Source organism: Natator depressus, chromosome 15, assembly GCF_965152275.1.
Source record: "Natator depressus isolate rNatDep1 chromosome 15, rNatDep2.hap1, whole genome shotgun sequence".
NCBI lineage: Eukaryota > Metazoa > Chordata > Testudines > Cheloniidae > Natator > Natator depressus.
Window position 1 is genome coordinate 32,985,337 of NC_134248.1, and position 18,323 is coordinate 33,003,659.

General features: G+C 43.7%; 1 protein-coding gene across 5 annotated transcripts in view; it reads right to left on the reverse strand.

Annotated features, from left to right (window-relative positions):
- SUSD2 (sushi domain containing 2) overlaps positions 1-18,323 on the reverse strand; it is an 86,425-nt gene that overhangs the window by 26,695 nt on the left and 41,407 nt on the right. For all 5 annotated transcript variants that reach the window (XM_074972294.1, XM_074972296.1, XM_074972295.1 and 2 more), the window contains one exon: positions 9,441-9,623. In XM_074972294.1, the coding sequence (XP_074828395.1) occupies positions 9,441-9,623 (183 nt within the window). The remainder of the gene's footprint in view (positions 1-9,440; positions 9,624-18,323) is intronic.

Consider the following 18,323-nt stretch of genomic DNA (forward strand, 5'->3'; position numbering starts at 1 on the left):
TTTATGTTGGAAAGATTGGTGCAGATTGAATTGCATCAAGACATCTCATGGAAGATGTGGACAAACCCTCTTTAAATGGAAAATGAGGCAAATACCTGTATGTGACTGTGGTCACCAGGCACCAACAATGGAGCACATCATATTTGAGTGTCCCCTTTGTTCTTTCACTGGGGGTCTGAAGGACATTCACCAGCTCACTGCTGCGGCAATGTGCTGGCTATCAAACCTAGATATAAGTTTGTAGTCATTGCTACCTACTCAAGCCATACGAAAGAAGACAACGATGACTGGTGTTTGAGACCATGGTATCTCAGAATTTCCCCCAATTTTAAAAAGGATGGAGGATGTGATGGACCCCCATGGGACTCCGCAGGGGAATACTCTGGAGGTAGAGGAGCAGTTCCCCACCATCTCTATGAGTATTCTCAAAGGAAGGATGGCAAATATTCCAGAGCCTTTCCATCATTATCTGAAGTGAGACAGTAGGATGTCCATTGTCAATGGCATCAGATGCTGTAATATAGGGGCCCAGAGTTGGGGAGGAAAATTGGCACTCTTATTGCTCAGTTTCAGCACATATCAGATATGTCAAAGAGATGTTCTCTCTATGATGAAGCAGTTATACTCAGCTTTTTTGTTATGGGGAATACTGTGCTATCAAAATCAGTATAAAGAAAACCAGCACTAGCCATCTATTCGTAGACACGAATTCACACCTCTGATTGGGTCAGAACTGAAATGTTGTTTAATGGGAGTAAAAGAGTAGATGACCATATTATAAAACTGATAGATACACATAGGAGGGATGACTTTGTTCAATTTTGTCAAGCCTGCCACTCTGGAGAAACCTGCACTTAGAAAAAAGGAAGCTATTGCAGGTCAAGACTGAAGTGCAATGCCAGAGCTGTTTAGAGCAAAGAATGGAAGAGCAAGGGTGCCAATGAATATTAGTACCAAAGTGCATTCATTGGAAAAACTGTGTGTACAGCTTGTATATTATACTGCATATTTGCAGTACCCTGATATGTCTGAGTAAGCAGTGCTCTCAGTCTCCAACCTCCCTGAGGATAGGGAATAATCATTTTTTACCCAAATTTTAAAGAAACAAAACCAACCCTGAGAATTCTGTCTAGCAGGAAAAGTGTTGCTGTTAAAAACAAACAAACAAAAAAGCCCCTACCTTATTCTTCCACTACATTCAGAAAAATATACACTAGAAGACATTCATTTTATATCTGCTTATCCATGAAACTGTAGCATTGCTCCATCATACTGAGCTATGCTAATTTTTGAACGTCTTCCAGCTCCCCCTCTCTTTGATCTTCCAGTGTTGGCTTTTTGCCTCTCTCTAGTGCAAATGTTAATATCCAGTTTACTTATTGAGACTAACTGGCTCATATCCAACAGGCATCTGGTTGATGGCAATAACAGAAAATGGTCTTATTTTGCTATTTGGCAAAACATTTTACCACTGACTCTGTGTTGAAGAAGCTACTGCTTTACTTTGTAAAGATTTTATTCCACTGTGGGCTTTAAAGGAAGATCCATTATTATTAAGATCACAGAAGAATTCTGCCATTCCCTATTAGATCTCCAGTTTCTGAAATTAACATCCTTTCAATATGCTTAGAAATGTTCTAAAATGACCCAGGCCAATATAAAAGTGAGCTGTGATATCCCAGTCTCTCTAGTTTCACTCCTTACAGCATAATGTCACTGCTCATATTAGCCTTTATGAATGCAGTCTTATACTGATTGTTAACTAACAATAGCAGGGTGAATACTGCAAAGAAATTGTTCTATGAATAGTCATTCAATTTTTTTAGTGAAGTCACTTAGATTGTGCTCTTGTCTCTTTTGCATTTGCTTTCCATATATAGTCTACAATTATGCCTGTGTGTTCACTTTATACTAATGAGTTTCCTGGGAGGAATATTGGATAAATGCATTTTAAGCAAAATATTTGAGAATATTTTTGGAAAGAATTTTAAAGTCACTATACAAATATTTGTCCTGGTACCGGATTCGAAGAGTTTAAGCTAAGCTTGACAAGGGGGCAGAAGCATGTGTCCATTCACAACTAACCAACATAACTCAGATTTCAAATGGCGAATATTCACAGTGAACTGGTCACTAAAGGCCAGATTCTGCCATCCAAACTCATGTGGAGTAGTATCTTACTCCACTGATAGCCCTGTTCAAAACAGTAGAACTATCCTGAAGTAAGAGTAGCAGAATCTTCCTGCAGACCAAGAATTGGTAACTGAAAATACTCAGCAAGTGTCATTATGTTTGCAGTGTTATTGTAACCATGTTGGTCCATGATATCAGGAAGAAAAGGTGGGTGAGATAATATCTTTTATTGGACCAACTTCTGCTGGTGGAAGAGTAAAACTCATAGACTTTGCGGCCAGAAGGGACCATCATGATCATCCAGTCTGATCTCCTGCACATTGCTAGCCACAGAAACTCACCCACCCACTCCTGCAATAGGCCCATAACCTCTAGCTGAGTTACCAAAGTCCTTAAACCTTGATTTAAAGACTTCAAGTTACAGAGAATCCACCATTTACTCTAGTTCAAACCAGCAAGTGACCTGTGCCCTATGCTGCAGAGGAAGGTGAAACCCTTCTGGGATCTCCACCAGTCTGACCAGATGGAAAATTCCTTCCTGATCCCAAATATGGCGATCAGTTAGACCCTGGGCATGTAGGCAAGACCACCAGCCAGACAGCTGGGAATGAATTCTCTATAGTAACTCAGAGCCCTCCCCATCTAGTGTCCCATCTCCGGCAGCTGGAGGTATTTGCTAATAGCAGACATGGATGGGCCACATGCCATCGGAGACAACTTCATCATACCAACTCCTCCATTTCCTAGAATTAGTTTTGTTTTGAAAGGACAAATGTAAATATATATATATGTATGTATGTGTATATGTATGTGTATATGTATATATATGTGCACCTGTAATTCCCCCAACCCTTATATCAGGTCTCACTGGTAGGGTTTGAACCATGAGCCTTCAGCACCATCACCCACACTGCAGCTACTGGAGCACCAAGACTAGCCCTATTAGCTGCTAACAGCAGAAGACTCTTAGACGCAAAAGGTTAGAATGGCCCAAAAGGGTCATCTAGTCTAACCCCCAGCCAAGATACAGGATTTGTTGCGTCCAAACCATCCAAGACAGATGACTATCCAGCCTCCTTTTGAAAACCTCCAGTGAAGAAGCTTCCACAATCTCCCGTGGCAGTCTGTTCCATTGTCCTACTGTTCATACAGTCAAAGCTTTTCCTAAGATTTAATGTAAATCTGCTATGCTGTAGTTTGAACCCATTGCCTCTTGGCCTGCTCTCTGTGGCAAAAGAGAACTATCACCTACTGTGACTTGCATGCTATGCCTCTGTTAATGCCACCTAAAATTGCATTTGCTTTTTTTGCAACAGCATCACAGAAATATACCTCTGAATTTTAGTGCTATCCTCCAAAGTATTGGCACCCCCTCCCCCAGCTTTGTGTCATCTGCAAACTTGAGCAGTATGCTCTGTATACCTACATCCAGGTCATTAATAAAGATGTTAAGACTGGACCCAAAATAGATAGCTGTGGAACCCCACTTGAGACTCCCCTCCAATCCGACATAATTTCACTCTTTGTTTGCGGTTGTTTAACCAATTATGTATACACTTTATGGTAGTTCTGTTAAACCCACATTTCTCCATCTTTCTTAACAGAATATCATTCTGGGACTATGGGACTATGTCAAAAGCCTTGCTGAAGTCCAGGTTCATTATGTTCACTGCATTCCCACTATTCACCAAATCAGGAAATCAAGCTGGTTTGGCACGATTTGTTCTTGGCAAATTCATGCTGGCTGCTAGTGATTACTCCTTCATCTTCCCGGTACTTTCAAATTGAATGTTTTAAACATTTTATACATACTAGTAGCTAGTAGCTTCCCAGGTATCAAAGTTAGGCTGACTGGTCTATAGTTTCCCGGCTCCTCCTTTCCCACCTTTTTAAAGATGTGTTCTACGTTAGCCCTTCTCCAGTCTTCTGGGACCTCTCTGGTCATCCATGAATTTGTAAATATTATTGCCAGTGGCTCTGAGTTTTCTTAATCTAATTCCTACAGTACCCTTGAGTGAATAGCATCAGGCCCTGCTGATCTGAATTCATTCAAATTGATCAGAAGATCTCTGGTGTCTTCTTTATATCCCAATCTGCATCCCTTCTGCTTTATTGTCTCTGGTAACTTCGCTAGTTGTCCCGTCACACGTTATTTTTTTGAGCAATGATGAAGCAAAGTAGGCACTGAGCAGCTCTGCTTTCCTATCATCTTCCATTACCAGCTCACCTTCTCCCTTGAGCAGTGGCCCCACACCATCCTTGATCTTTCTTTTTTGTCTGAAATGTTTTAAGAACCCCTTCCTGTTGTCTCTAACATTTCTTGCCAGCTGTAACTCATTCTTTGCCTGGGCTTTCCTGATTTTCTCCCTACACACTTGTGTATACTTCTTTGGTGCCATACCCCTCCTTCCATCTCCTGTTTGTATCCCTTTTGGTTTTTAGATAGCTAAAAAGCTCCTTCTGAAAGCCACAATGGACTCCTGTGGCTCTTCTTTCCTCTGTGTCAGAATTGCTTGATGTTGAGCCTCTAGTATTACATCTTTTAAGAACTGTCAGCCCCCTTTGACTCCTTTGGTTCCTAACTGATCTTTCCATAGGACCTTCCCTACTATTTCTCTGAGTCAGCTGAAATCTGCCTTTCTGAAATCCAGTGTCCTCGTTTTGCTGTTCTCATGTGATCCTTTCCATAGGATCTTGAATTTTATCAGATCATGATCACTTCCTTCCAAGTTCCTGACCACCTTCACGTTCACAACTAACTCATCCCTGCTGGTCAAAATCAGATCCTAACTGGACAACACATTCGTCGTTTCCTCAACTTTCTGATCAGAAAGCTGTCCCCTACACACACTAAGAATTTGCATGGTGTATTATGTTTTGCTGCAATAGTCTTCCAACAGATATCAGGGAAGTTAAAATCCCCCATTAATACTAGCTTATATGTGTTAGCTAATCTTGTTACCTGCTTGTAAAAGGACTCATCCATTTCCACTCTGATTTGATGGTCTATAATAGATCCCCACCATAACATTGCTACTGTTCTTTTCCCTTGTTACCCTCACCCAGAGACTCAGTAGGTCTGTTGCTCACTTCCCGTTGGACTGAGAGCTAGCGTATATACATTCTTGATGCACAGCACAAGACCTCCTCCTTTTTTCCTGTACCTATCCTTTTGGAACAAGCTATATCCCTCAATGCTGGTACTCCAATCATGGAAGTTGTCCCACCAAATCTCTGCGATGCCAATTAAGTCATAATTTTCTTCATATACCATGACTTCCAGTTCATCCTGCTTGTTCCCCATACTCCTTATCCCTGAGGGGAAATGTGCTGACTTCAAAGGATGGTCGGGGAACCTGACCTGGCTGTCTCTCTTCCTCATCCCCGAGAGGTGGGAATCCTGCCCCATGTGGTTCTCCCAGGGGAGATGAGACACTGGAGAAAGGGGAAGCTTGGCTCTCTCCCTTCCTGCTCTGATACAACTCCTCTGGCAGCTCCCAGGGGTTTCCAAAACATCATCTGATGGTGGTCTGAGCCCAGACTGAGAATATTCACTGATTCTGGCACTGCCAATATTTCCTGCACAAGCTCAAGGGGCAGAAGGGAAATGGCCACTTTAACACCCTATAACTCAGGCCTGGTCCATGTCAGAAAATGTTTGCAGCTGATGTGAATTTAAACCCATCTACTCAGATGGTACAATCCCATGGAGACACTCTTATGTCAGTATAATATGACTACCTAGCTCTTGTCATGAGAAGGTCTCAGAGTACTTTATACCATTGTTATCCCCATTTTACAGATGGGGAAACTGAGGCACAGAGCAGGGACTGACTTGCCCAAGGTCACCCAGCAGGCCAGTGGCAAAGCCAGGAGAAGGACGGAGTCTATCCAATAGGCTGCACTGACAAAAAGTGCTGAGTGTATCCCTGCTTTAACACACAGTGTTTGTCCTGGTGTAACTGCATGGGCTACAGGGATTATTTTTACCAATGTATTTACACCAGTACCACTCTTAGTGTGGGTGCAGCGATGCTGGGACAAAGGGGCCATATACCCAGATGCTTACTCCCCCTCCAGTATGGGACTAGCTATTCCAGTATAAGCACCACTATACCAGTATAAAAGCAGCCACCCGCGTGGGGCTGTAACACTTTAACTAGACAGGGATAGTCAAAGCAGTACAACTTTTGTGTATAGACAGGCACAGAGCTCATGTTCCTGGGGAAGGAGATTGAGTTAAATTGAATATAGGTGTAAGCTGCTTCCAGATGATTCACAAACATAAAAAGCACAAAATTGAAAGACATTATGCACTCAGCATTACAAATAACTTGTCAAAACATAACGTGCCACATTGTGATATTACACTGGTCTGAAACAGTGCCATCTTGTGGAAGTTTAAAGTATGTTCTATATATGAGTACAGTATAATCATTAAAAGAACGAGGAGTACTTGTGGCACCTTAGAGACTAACAAATGTATTTGAGCATAAGCTTTCGTGGGCTAAAACCCACTTCATCGGATGCATGCAGTGGAAAATATAGTAGGAAGATATATATATACACACAGAGAACATGAAAAAATTAGTGTTGCCATATACAATATAAGGAGAGTGATCAATTAAGGTGAGCTATTATCAGCAGGAGAAAAAACCCTTTTGTAGTGATAATCAGGGTGGCCCATTTCCAACAGTTGACAAGAAGGTGAGAGTAACAGTGGGAGGGGGGGAAATAAGCATGGGGAAATAGTTTTACTTTGTGTAATGACCCATTCACTCCCAGTCTTTATTCAAGCCTAATTTAATGGTGTCCAGTTTGCAAATTAATTCCAATTCAGCAGTCTCTCGTTGGAGTCTGTTTTTGAAGGGTTTTTTTGGTAATATTGCGACTTTTAGGTCTGTAATCGAGTGACCAGTGAGACTGAAGTGTTCTCCGACGGGTTTTTGAATGTTATAATTCTTGATGTCTGATTTGTGTCCATTTATTGGCCAAACCGGACAGTCTCTACGTAAAAGAATAAATACGAAAGCTTATGCTCGAATAAATTTGTTAGTCTCTAAGGTGCCACAAGTACTCCTCGTTCTTTTTGCTGATACAGATTAACACGGCTACCACTCTGAAACCTGTCAGTATAATCATTGTTTGCAGTGTTGTACACGTGTTGGTGCAGCTGTCCAAAAGTACTTTAAAGAATTAAGTACAAGATAATAGATAATACTCGGTGTAAATGGCAGAAACCAATTATGTAAAGATACTGTATAGTAGATAAACTAAAACTTTTAATCATAAGGCCAAAACCAGCCAGGAAGAAAAATTAGGGCACAGAAGATGGGGCCATATGCAAACAGATTTGCTCAGATGCAGACTGCATGCACAACTATCATAAACATTTATGCAAATTGGTTATTTGATGATCAGCCTGTGCTGATGCCCAATTTGCTTATGTAACTATGGTAACAGCATACTTGACATAGGCACATGATTGCCTATAGTTTTGCTCAGACACTAAGAGGCATAGGCAAAGGCAGACAGGAGTTTTAAGATGAGATCTGAAAAGAGATGAAATACTAATGAGGCACAGAGATGCAGAGAGGCTGTTACACATGGCAGGAGATGCTTAGGAGACGGCTGTTATGCCAACAGCTGAGAATGTTCAAAGGAATGGAGGAGGCTGATCCTAGATTAGTAGGGAGAGATAGGATGTGAGCACAGAGAGGAGACGAAATTCTCACTGACTTCAGTAGTGCCAGGATTTCATCTACAGTTCCTATCCTGAAGAGCTCACAATCTAACAGAAGTGACATATGAAGAGGGTGAGCGGGAGAGCGAGAGAGATAATAAAATTAGTCAAATTATCTGTTTCTGTATTATGATACTATAAATTGCATTTATAAATCATAGCACTTTACAGATAAATGATGGCTTCCTGCTGCAAAAGAATCTAAAGTCTAAATTAGTCATAAGACAGCTATGGATAACCAATGGTCAGGGACCATACCTTCATCTGTTTTTGAAGACCCTTAACATTCTGCATGCATGGGATGTCCCAGGCCTTGAACCCAGGCCTGGGAGTCCCCAAGACGGTTGCCACATCCTGGCCTCCACCCAATAACTACTGAAGAACAATGGGCTGAGGAGCGACTAGGACTACAGCCTTAGCCAAAGCCCCATGCACAGGAGCCCTGATTGGAGGATTGCCCAGCTCCACTGATTGGCCCAACTACGTTATTTAAGCCAGAAGGAGGCATCAGAAGATTGTTCAAGGAACAGGGTGATTTCCTTTTTGTGGCTGCATTGGACCCTGCTTGAGCCTGCCTCCTGCACCCCACCCTGTTCCTCATTCCTGCTCTGTTCCTGGTTCCTGCCTGACCCCTGCCTTTGCTCCTGTTCTCACTGTGCTTCTGCTCCATGCTTGATCCTTGCCTCTCCTCCAGTTCCTGCTCTTACGCCTCTAGCCTCCAATCATCAGTTACCAACCCTGGTTCTGATCCCGGCCTCCAACTTCAGACCCTGACTCTGGCTTGATCCTTGGCTCTGGCATTTGGTAGCTGACCTCTGCTCTGACCATCAGCTTCAATTCCTGGTTCTGGTAACTGGCAGTTGATTCTGGTGTTGACCTTTGGCTTCGTTCTCAATCTAGGTGCCTGCTCCACCCACTAGACCTGACTTCTGCTCTGACTACTAGGCAAGACTGCCTTCATCCCAGTCCATAACAATTTGATCTGGAATCTAAATATGTTTAATTTAAAAAAATCCTGTCATAAGGACATTACAGTTGTAAAATAAATTACTAAAAAACTAGGAAATGCTATATTAAGGCTCCTTTTGCAACCTTAATTCTGCCCCTTATGCATATGTACTATGCAACAATCTTTAATTACATAATCACATTTTTTTCACTATGCTATTAACTTTAGTAAGAATGAGTTTGAGAACTTGACTGGATGCTGTAAGAGAATTAAACTATCAGTTATTTTGGGCAAAAGGCCATAAGAAGTTAAGTATGTAGCCCAACTCATGAGTGGCTTAAAAAAATAGATTCCAAAAGAGATGATGAGCATGGAATAAAAATCTATATTAGATTACAATACAGTAAGTCAGAGTAGATAGATAACTGACTGCTCTTCAGATTTAAACATCTGTCTTTATAGCAGATCAGGTTTCTTGTATTCAACATCTTTTCAAGAGAAAAGTTGGTGCTTTTGTTTTCAGCATCATGCCATTGCTGAAATGGCCATGTTTACATCAACGATTTTTAATTAAAATTTGTGACATTTGAAAAAAAAACCCACACCCACACATACCTGTTCCTGGCAAACAGCTGGTTGTGCCCCCTGACCAAACCCCAGTCAACTGGCAGGTTCGTTCTTCTGATCCAGCAAGCCTATATCCTTGATTGCAGCTAAATCGGATGGTTGAGTCCAACAGGTAATTTGTCCCTTCTTTTTTCCCATTGGTGGGGTGATCCAACCAGCCACAAGAGACCACTAAGAAAAGGAGATAACAGCTATCTGGTGAAAGTCTTTTAGTTTCACTGGCACAGCTAGTCCAGTGAGTTGCATGGTGATTTAAATATAATTGAAAAAGAGTAACAGATTCTTTTAGTCTAGCAGAGCTAACAATTGAGAGCAATAAACTAGCAAGAGCAACCTTAACTCAACATGAAGCAACCTTAGCTCAACATGAAGCCCACAGCCCTATTGATCTTCAGTGGATCATGGGTATTTTCTGACAACACAGTTGTGGAACATCATCATAATTCAGTATTTGTCAGGCAAATACTTCTGCTCCCAAATATTCTGGAGGCTGGTATCTATTATTTTGCATTTATTTTTTATTCTTTTCATCAAGTAGACTAGAACCCACATAATCAAAGTTTGAAAGGGTAGCTCTGGGTATCACATTACCCTTCACAATCTGTTTCTACAATTCTGTGATTTCCACAATAGAGATCTAAAAACCTTATTTTTTTTTGAGCTGCAAATGAGCTGATTTACTACGTCACCTCTTCTTTCTTTGTCTCTCTTTAGAGCTGTAAAAATGATGTATAAACAGAAAACTGTATCTCATACACCCAGGATACAAGTACACATTTTAAAAATGATCAAATTCTATTACTGAACAAGAGTTTCTGGACTTCAGAAGCAGTAACAGCAGGAGTGAGAGAAACTATGGTGATCAAAAAACTGTGATTATATTTAAGTTAATTTTTCTCTTCATTTGGGGACTTGAAAACCTGTTTTTGGCAGATGTATTGTTACTCAATGAAGACAAAAGTTTAAATTACATACATGGGTGTCTTCTTTGCTGACAATTTTTAACTTGCCTCCATTTATGCTGCCAAAATGGGACTGCGAACTAGTTGCAGTTGTCAAGAGGAAGAAAAGCAAATATGATGCTCACTAACCAGTCAGAGTGTCCTATGCCATACTGTAAGGAGCCTGAGGTAGATTTCAGGGGCACTACTTGGTCCTTTGTGAGGAAACGGTTACTTACTATAACTATGGGTCTTCATGATATGATGCAGATGTGTATTCCATGAAGGTGTGTGTGTGCTCAGTGCACCGGAGATGGAGAATTTTGCATAACAGTACCCCTAGGAGGCAGTGCTTGTGTGTCGTGCTCATAGCCCCACCCCATCTATATGAGGCAACACTGCCTCAACCCCCCTCAGTATCTTCACAATGAAGGCATGGAGACTAGACCCCAATGCAGAGAGGATGGAGGGTGGGTTGTGGAATACACATTTGCATCACATCTCGAAGTAACCATTTCTTTGAGTAGTTGAAGCCATTTATTTCACTTAGGTGATTCAAAAGCAGTAGCCACAGATGGTGGGACTAAGAGCCTATCTAAACAAGGATTGCAGGATCACCTTCCCAAAGTTTGCGTCAGCTCTAGATGATGCAGTAATAGCATAATGGTTCTCAAATGTATGTATCAAGGACCACGTGGCAGCCTTTCAAATAATACTAAGACGTCACTTAGTAACGCTATTAACGTGGCCTGCGCTCTTATGGAATGAGCTTGTACCTGCTGAGGAGGCGTAGTCAAAGCTATTTCATATGCTGTCCTGTTACAGGATGTTATCCACTTAGAGTTTGTTTGTGAACAGACCGCTTGCACCCTTCGTACAATCTGCATATGACACAAACGGATGAGGCGAAGCACAAAATGGTTAATTCCTATGCATGTAGGCTATACATTGTCTGACATCTAATGTGTGGAGATGCTGCTCCTCCGGAGATTAATGTAGTTTCAGAAAAAAACAGGTACATATACCGCCTGGTTCAAATGAAACTGAGAGACCATGTTAGACAAAAATTTTGGGTGCAGTTGTAAAGTTACTTTGCTCTTGTAGAATTGTGTATAAGGAGGCTCTGGCATCAGAGCCTGCAACTCTCAGCCTCTCCTTATGGATATTATGGCCACCAGGAATGCAGTCTTCTGACATAAAAGAGGAAAGGGACAAGATGCCAGAGACTCAAACGGAAGGTCCATCAACACCACTAGGACTGTGTTAAGGTACCACAAAGGGACTGGCTCTAGGACTGGAGGATGACAACGAAGATGCCTTTTTAAGAGTCTTGCTATCATGGCACTGGAAGAGACTGATCTTTCATGAATGGAGGGATGGAATGCTGAGATCACCACCAGATGCACCCTCAATAAGCTAAATGCAAGGCCTGATGACTGAAGATACAGCAAGTATCCAAGATGTCATGGATAAAGGCCAGTTTGGTTGAACTCCAAGGGCCAATGACCACAAAGAAAACCGCTTCCATTTCCCCAAATAGGCCATTCTGGTAGAGGGCTTTCTACTATTGAGTAGAACCTATTGAACAGCCAACAAACACTGCTTTTCCTCCTCATTCAACCACAAAGCAACTATGCTGTGAGATGCAGGGAACTGAGCACGGGATGCAGTGTGCAACCATGATTCTGTGTGAACAGGTCAGACTAGAGAAGAAAGGTTATGGGACGCTGAATCAATAGCGTGAGGTTGGAGAACCAACACTGTCTCGGCCGCATCAGGGCAATGAGGATGAGCTTGGCACAATCCGCTTTCAGCCTGAGGATGACCTGTGGAATGATTGGGATCAGAGGAAACACATACAGCAGAGGCGAATGCCAGCTAAGATGACAGGTGTCAGTCAGGAAGCCTGGACTGGTACCCCACAAAAGCAGAACAAACACGTCCATTGTAGCAAACAGGTCGATTTTCAGGGATGCATTGGTGATAACAGACCTGGTTGGTGAGGGCTGGGCAAAGGGAATGCCTTGGTGTACATTCTCCTGAACTGTCCACAGCTGCAAGGAGTCCAGGGCCAATGGAGGGAGGTGGATCAATCTGTCCAAGGGATGAAGAGATGGAGGATAAACTGTCCTAAGCCACATCTGAAGAGGGCAAAGATGCAATCTTACCAATTGGATCACCTGCATGCAGGAAGACATGTAGCCCAAGAGCCTCAAGCACATCTGAACTGTTGTGGAAGGTTGAGACTGCAGACCTAGACAAAAGTGGCAAATTGCCTGAATACTGTTGGTTGGCAAAATTGCTCTCAAACTCTATTAGGACCCAATGAACTTGATTTTCTGAGTGGGAACCAATGTTGACTTTCTGGTGTTTAGGATGAGACCCAGATGGTTGAGTAAGTGCAGTGTAAGGTGTGTGTGAGAAAGAACTTCTTATCTGGACTTGCCCCTCACTAGCCAGTCATCTAGATATGGGGAGATATGGATTTCCTTCTTTCTAAAGTATGCCATTGGCTTGACCATACACCAGGTAAAAACCCGGGGGGCAGAAGAGAGGCAAAAAGGAACCACTGAAATGGCACTCTACCATGAGGAACTGGAGGAATTTTCTGTGGCTCAGCAAAATTGCCACATGAAATAAGCACCCTGAAGGTCCAGAGCAGCAAACCAATTGTTCTGAGATAATGCAAGGATGGAATTTGATACGGTGACCTTTGGAACCTCATGTATCTATATGTTGAGGCTGCAAAGATCGAGAATAGGTCTTACCCCTCCTTTGGATTTGGGAATCAGAAAGCACCAGGAATAGAAACCCTGACCCTAGTGTTCCGGAGGAACCTCCTCTGCAGCTCCCAAAGCCAGTAGAGACCAGACCTGCTTGAGGAACAGTATCTCATGAGATGGGTCCCTGAGGAGGGACAGGGAGAGGCGGAGAGGAACTGGACAGAATAGCCCAATCTGACAATGCTTTGGACCCAGCTGTTGGCGGTAATCGAGCCCCAAGCACTGTGGAAGCAAGCCAGCCTGTCCCCAAATGGAGGGAACAGGGTAAAGGAAGAAACAACTGAACTGCTCTAGACTAACAAATCAAAATGGGTGCTTGGACCCGAATGCCTCCTTCTCTGGATAGATGTCTCTTTCTGGGGTAGCGCAGCTGTCTTAGGGGAGTGAAAGGCTGCCCAAAGGTGCATTGCTGACAGTATTGTTACTACTGCTGTTGTTGACCGCCATAGTGATGCCTTTGCACTGATGGTGTATACACCCCCAAGGAATGTAGGGTATCCCTAGAATCCTTGAAGGAGTGCAGAGTCTTATCTGTTTTGTCCGAAAAGAATACCTGGCCATCGAAGGACAAATCCTCTATAGCCAGCTGCATGACAGGAGCAATGCCCTAATTCTACAGCCAGGACACCCTTCTCATGGACACCGCCAGGGCCATCACTGTGGCTGAAGTGTCCCTGACATCCAGCGTGGACTGTAATGATGTCTTGGCCACCAAGACACTGATGAACACCTGAAATTCCTCTCTGGAGGCTTCAGGCAGCTGGTCTGCAAATTTAGACACAGCCATCCTATTCACAAAGTCATAATTGGACAACAATGACTTCTGGTTCACAATCCACATTTGCAGAGAAGAAGAGTTGTAAATATTTCTACCCACTAAGTGCATCCTCTTAGAATCCTTGTTCTTAGGAGTGGACTTAAACCTGGTCAGCTGAGCTCTGTCATTCACCATAATTACAACCAGAGAATTAGGGGCTGGGCTGGGCTAAAAGCCCTCAAATCCCTGCACTGGGACAAAATAGCATTTCTCCAAACACTTTGCAGTAGGTGGCACTGAAAGTGGCATGGTCCAAAGAACCTTTGCAGGCTCCAGGAGAACATCGTTAATAGAAAAGGCCACTCTCCTAGGGGCAGACAGGTGCAGGATATCCAACAATTTATGTGTATTCTCCTGGAGAAGCTCTGCTTGGATACCCAGGGAAGCAGCCATACACTGCAAATGGTCCTAGTAGGCCTTGGAGTCCTCAGACTTTGAAGGAGAGAAAGAGCCGTGCACTGCTGAATCATCCTGGGACGATAAAGAGGCAGTTAAACTACACCAGGACTGGATTCCATTCCTATACTGGCAGACCTGAATGGGGCAACTCTGGAGGCTCTGCCAGGGGAAGGCTCAATGGTGTCTGAACCTGTGATGGGTCATTGGCCTGTCATTGACATGCCCAGAGAGCTCACCTTAAAGTGAGATGAGGTGTGTGACCTCTGCAACTGATGAGTGTCCCATGGATTCCATGAAGGCCACTGGGCATAAGGATAGTGCATTGGTGGCCAGTAGGCACCAGGCTAGGGGCTCCTGTCATAACCGCAGACAAGTGCCAATCCCAGTACCCATGATGCTCCATGAATGGCCTTCAACATGGGCCAGGCAATGGAGAACAGGAGGAAGAACATCCCAAACTCAACACCAAGGAGTCTCGGGTTGAAGTGAAGCCAGCCCTGAGGGTGCAAGCAACTGGTCTGACTCATCCGTTGCCCAAAAACAAGGGACCGGCACTGACGGTGGTACACTGCTAGAATGGAAACAGCTGGTACCAGCATCACTGTTGTTGGTACCGGACTCAATGGACACTTTGGGGCCAGAACCAGAGTCAACGGTACAGGGTCTCTGACCTCCATACACAGTATCAGGGACAGGTTCGAAGGACTTCCTCCATCCCGTGTGCCAACATTAACACCATGCCCATCGATACTCTTTCTGGTGGAGGCAGAAGAATCTTCATGAGATCTGGAGTGGTCTCAACAAGTCTTATGCAACCTTTTCCTCAGTGCACTCAATGGGGAGCAGCTTCTCTGCCTCTTTAGAGAGGCACTGACTCCAGAATGCGAAACTGCAGCACTCTCGGAACCCTAGGGTAACCTCTGATCCAGGGGTCTCAAACACACGGCCTGTGGGCCACATGCGGCCTGCTGAGTTATTTCCTGCGGCTCGCCATAGGCGCTGACTCCACTGGCAGCCAAGCTCCCCTCACCCCCTGCCCCTCCTCCTCCCTAAGTGTGCCACATCCCTGCTCCTCTGCCTATCTCCCAGCGCTTCCTGCCGCCAAACAGCTGTTTGGTGGTGCTTGGAACTTTCCAGCAGGGAGGGGGGAGGAGCAGGGACGTGGTGCACTCAGGGGAGGATGCGGAGAAGAGCCGGAACCAGGGTGGGAATTTGGGGAAGGGGTTGGAATAGGGGCGGCGGGGGGCGAAGCCTTTGGGGAAGGGTTTGGAATGGGGGTGGGGAAGGGGTAGGAAGAGGCAGGGCCTCATGGAAGGGGTGGAGTGGGGGCAGGGCCAGGGGCGGGGGGGCTTTAACAGAAGTAATTCTAAAAGTAAATATGTGTTTCGTCGTTTGACTGAGGTGCATTACTGAGTGTTTATATTTTATTAAAACCCATCTTCGCATTACAGTTTTAAAAAAGTTAACACATTTACTTTTAATAGTATATTACTCTTCATTTTTTTCATTTTTGACTATACTTTTGTATTATTGTATGAAAAGGTTTCAGTGATGCGGCCCTCAGGCCAATGTACTAGTCTTCATGTGCCCCTCATAGTGATTTCTGTTTGAGATCCCTGCTCTGATCTGATGTAGGCCTCAGAATCAAAGCAGGCACTGCTTTAAGTGAAGGTCCCTAGCCACTTGAGTCCATTTTGTGAACAACTTGCAAATTGAACACCAATCTCGGACATAGGCCTTGCCCAAGCAAATGAAGGACTGTATGTGGGGATCATTGTTAGGGATTGCTCCCCCACATGATGGACAATGTTTAAACCCTGGTGAGGGTATCACCCAGGAAATACTTAACTAAATCTAACTAACACTAATACTAAGGATACTAACTAAATATACACAACAGCATAAGACACTGGCAGTGCTGCCTCATATAGCCAGGGGAGTGGCTGCAAGCACAAGGTGTGACAGCTACTTCCTACAGGTACTGCTAGGCAAAATTCTTCAGCTCCAGCATGCTGGGCACGCACACATACCTAAGTGGAATACATGGCTGAATCTACTCTGAGAACATCATGAAGCTAATTACATGGTGCCCCTGCCCTTTGTCACATGGTCCTTGCAGAATGGCAAAGGAACTCTGTGGCCAATCCATGTAATTATTTGCCTCTCTTCCTCCAGAGGAGAGGGAAGGGTGTATTTTATTAACATTGTTGGCACAGTAATGAGTCTTACATGTTTGTCCTGAAGGTATTGAATTTTGTGGTCCTTCTAATTTCTTGAGGAGCAGACCTCCTCAGTTGTGGGCCAGCCTGCTGAGAAAACTCTCTCCTGCTTTCATGAGCCTCACCCTTGTCCAATAATTTGAGCAAGACATGGTTGCTGAGGTAGCCAGGCATCGCCCATTGGGTGTTATAAAGATTAAAAACTTGGCACTTCCACTTTTCATTTCTCTTTTGCAAGGTTTAGCTTTAGCCAGCTATTTTTTTAATCTAGGCTCTGATCTTGCTTAGGCATTTGAACTGCTGGAAGACTGTTTTCTGAATATGCGGTATGATGGAAAGAAGGGGTGTCAGCTATGTACTAGTGGCATTAGAAGACATGGTATCTCACAATCTACTCTACCGGGGTTACCCAGAGCACCCAATTCAGGAAAGCACCTAAGTACACGTTTAAGTCCTTTTCAGAATTGAGGCCATAACAAGTAGAGTGGGAGAGACGACCGAACCTTGAACTTCACATGAGGGCTCTACAAATGTAGCTGTAGTTGCTCAACACAACCGTTTGGAACTGTTCTGAGAGGCAGGTTGTGAACCAATTCCAGACAATTTTGCTTACTTCTGTCATGTTTCTGGGGACCCCCAGTAGCATCTCCAGGTAAACTGTGTTAAATGTTCCTGAGGGATTCAGAGATATGATTATGGAGGTTTGCACTCTGCCAGGAAATCAGCTACTTGCACAACCAGCACTCTCTCTGCCAGATACTGATCTAAAATCTGACTGGGAAGGGTGTAGGATCTTGGTGGACATGAGGTGTAGCTGGAGACTGTTGTAGATGGTTCTTCATCAACTTCTTGCTCACCTGGCTCAGGAAAAGGAGTTTAGAGACATAGTGTTTACTGTTGGGGTTACCTACCTCAAGAGATGCTTCCTCAGCACTGATCAGATAGTGTGTGTTCTCTCAAAGGAGGAGTTGACTATAAAAGCTAAGAGGGCCCAGACACTCAGGACATGATAGGGGTAACCCAAATCCCACACTGTTTGAATTTCCTGTAGTATTTCAGGGACTTCCTGTTGTATGAATAAGCTGAGGTCTGACAAGGAGCCTATTGCCTATGGAGGGCTCTGTGTGCAGTCTCTGATCCTGGGACCTAGAAAGGCAATCCCACAAGAAATGGCGACACAAGAAAGTGCAGAGATGAGAACAGGAGCTAAAAGAGGAAGGGTGGGGAGCATATCAGTGGCTCACTGTGACCCTAAGAATCCCTCAGTACCAACTGGCAAAGGGTCCACTGTTGTTTAACAGGCCTGACAAACTCACTACTCCTAGCACACATCGTATTTATCCATAAATGATCTCATGTGAAGTCTCTAATAAAAGCGTATATATATATATATATATCATACTGATCCTCAATCATCACAAGATGTACGTATGGATGATATTTAAGGAGTTGTGTATATGTTTGAAAAATATGTTTAAATGTCTGTCACCAAAGAGAAAAACAGGTTTCTTCCAAACAAGAGATAAGGTGTGTGTCCCCATCAAAATGTAATTTAACTACTGTAAACAGACACTATGGAAGTCCCATTTACAAGCAAAATCAACAGGGGGATGGGAAGTCAAGACACCACAGGCTGACCCAAAGAAGGTTGCCCTGTCTCTGGGGGAGACAATGAACTTTTGGAAATAAAAGAGGAAGGCAAAAAGACATCC